This window comes from Aptenodytes forsteri, unplaced genomic scaffold (genome assembly GCF_000699145.1).
Source record: "Aptenodytes forsteri isolate BGI_AS27 unplaced genomic scaffold, ASM69914v1 Scaffold147, whole genome shotgun sequence".
Lineage (NCBI taxonomy): Eukaryota > Metazoa > Chordata > Aves > Sphenisciformes > Spheniscidae > Aptenodytes > Aptenodytes forsteri.
The window spans coordinates 970,903-972,103 of record NW_008795320.1 but is presented as its reverse complement, the minus strand read 5'-3'; the positions used below and the strand labels follow the sequence as shown (position 1 = coordinate 972,103).

At 60.3% G+C, this 1,201-nt stretch overlaps 1 protein-coding gene across 1 annotated transcript in view; it reads left to right on the top strand.

Annotated features, from left to right (window-relative positions):
• MRPL34 (mitochondrial ribosomal protein L34) overlaps window positions 1-1,201 on the top strand; it is a 7,443-nt gene continuing 6,242 nt past the window's right edge. Inside the window, exon 1 of the mRNA XM_009279863.1 lies at window positions 1-142. Within this exon, the coding sequence (XP_009278138.1) occupies window positions 1-142 (142 nt within the window). The remainder of the gene's footprint in view (window positions 143-1,201) is intronic.

Genomic DNA, 1,201 nt, shown 5'->3' with positions numbered 1-1,201 from the left:
ATGGACCCATCCAAGCTGATGAGCAAGAGCAGGAGGTCTCAGAGCCCTGGGAAGGATAAGCTAAATGCAGACCTCGCCGGCAAGGGGCCGGTCTGCTCTGCTGAGCCACGCTTCCAGATGGGTGATGAGCCCGAGGAGCCGGGTACCAGCCCGGCTGGAGCCCTGTCTGGAGGATGCCCGGCCGCCTTTGCACTGGGACGGACACGGCACTGCTCTTGCCGTGCTTTCGAGCACCACCTTGGTGCCAGGCTTGGGCTGCTCTTGATCCTCGAGCAGCTCTGAGCTGGTAATGCTGAACAGAGAGATGGGGCAGGCGGAAAACCCGGGGGGAGAGGGGAAACCAGGCAGACCCTGAGCCTCGCAGTCCCCACGAGCGTGACTGCGAGCTCTCTGCAAGCTCTGCCCACGGCTGGCAGGCCGCATCCTGCACCTGCGCTTGGGTACGGGTCCCCCGGGCTCAGCCTGTGGGACCTGGACGTGATTCTGCCTCTGATTTCCATAAAGCCTGGCTTTGCGCTGTGCCTCCATTTCACGAGGTACTAATGATCTCTGTATGGATTATAAACAGGACTTCTGGCCAAACCGCCTCGACATTGATTAACTTCTCAGGATTAACTCAATCAGTCCCTCCTGTTCATTTCCAGAATTGATTTGCTGGAAGGCTCTGGCAGGCGGGAGCTCTGCAGGCAGATCCAGGAGCCCAGGCTTGGGCCACGGAGCCGCCCTCCGGCCTCATCGGCTCCGGGTACGAGCCCGGATCCCGCTGCAAGACAGGGGCTATTCAGTGGGGCAGGGCCTGGCTCCCCGAGCTGAGATGCCTCTGCTCGGATACGCCCGGGCTTGGAGCTCACGGTCCAGGACGTGGCAGTCCCTGCTTGGTATCAGACTGAGAAAACACCACCCGAATCCCATCAGAGAGCACGTCCCGGTCGAGCTATGCTAGGTGGGAAATGGAGGGACAGGAGGTTAAGCGATTTGACTCGATGTCAGGCTTCGTATCGGGGGCTGGGAGGCAAAGCGCGCCCGTCTCCCACCTCCCACACGCCTCCTCTAACCCACCGCGCCGTCTGCCACGGCTGGTGCAGCCAGCAACATCAAGGGATGTTCCCTCCGCGAGATGAAAAGGCTGAAAATGAAACCAGATGGATGTGAAGAACTTTGCAAAGATGCTGGTAACCATGGCGATGAGCTGCTTTCCCCC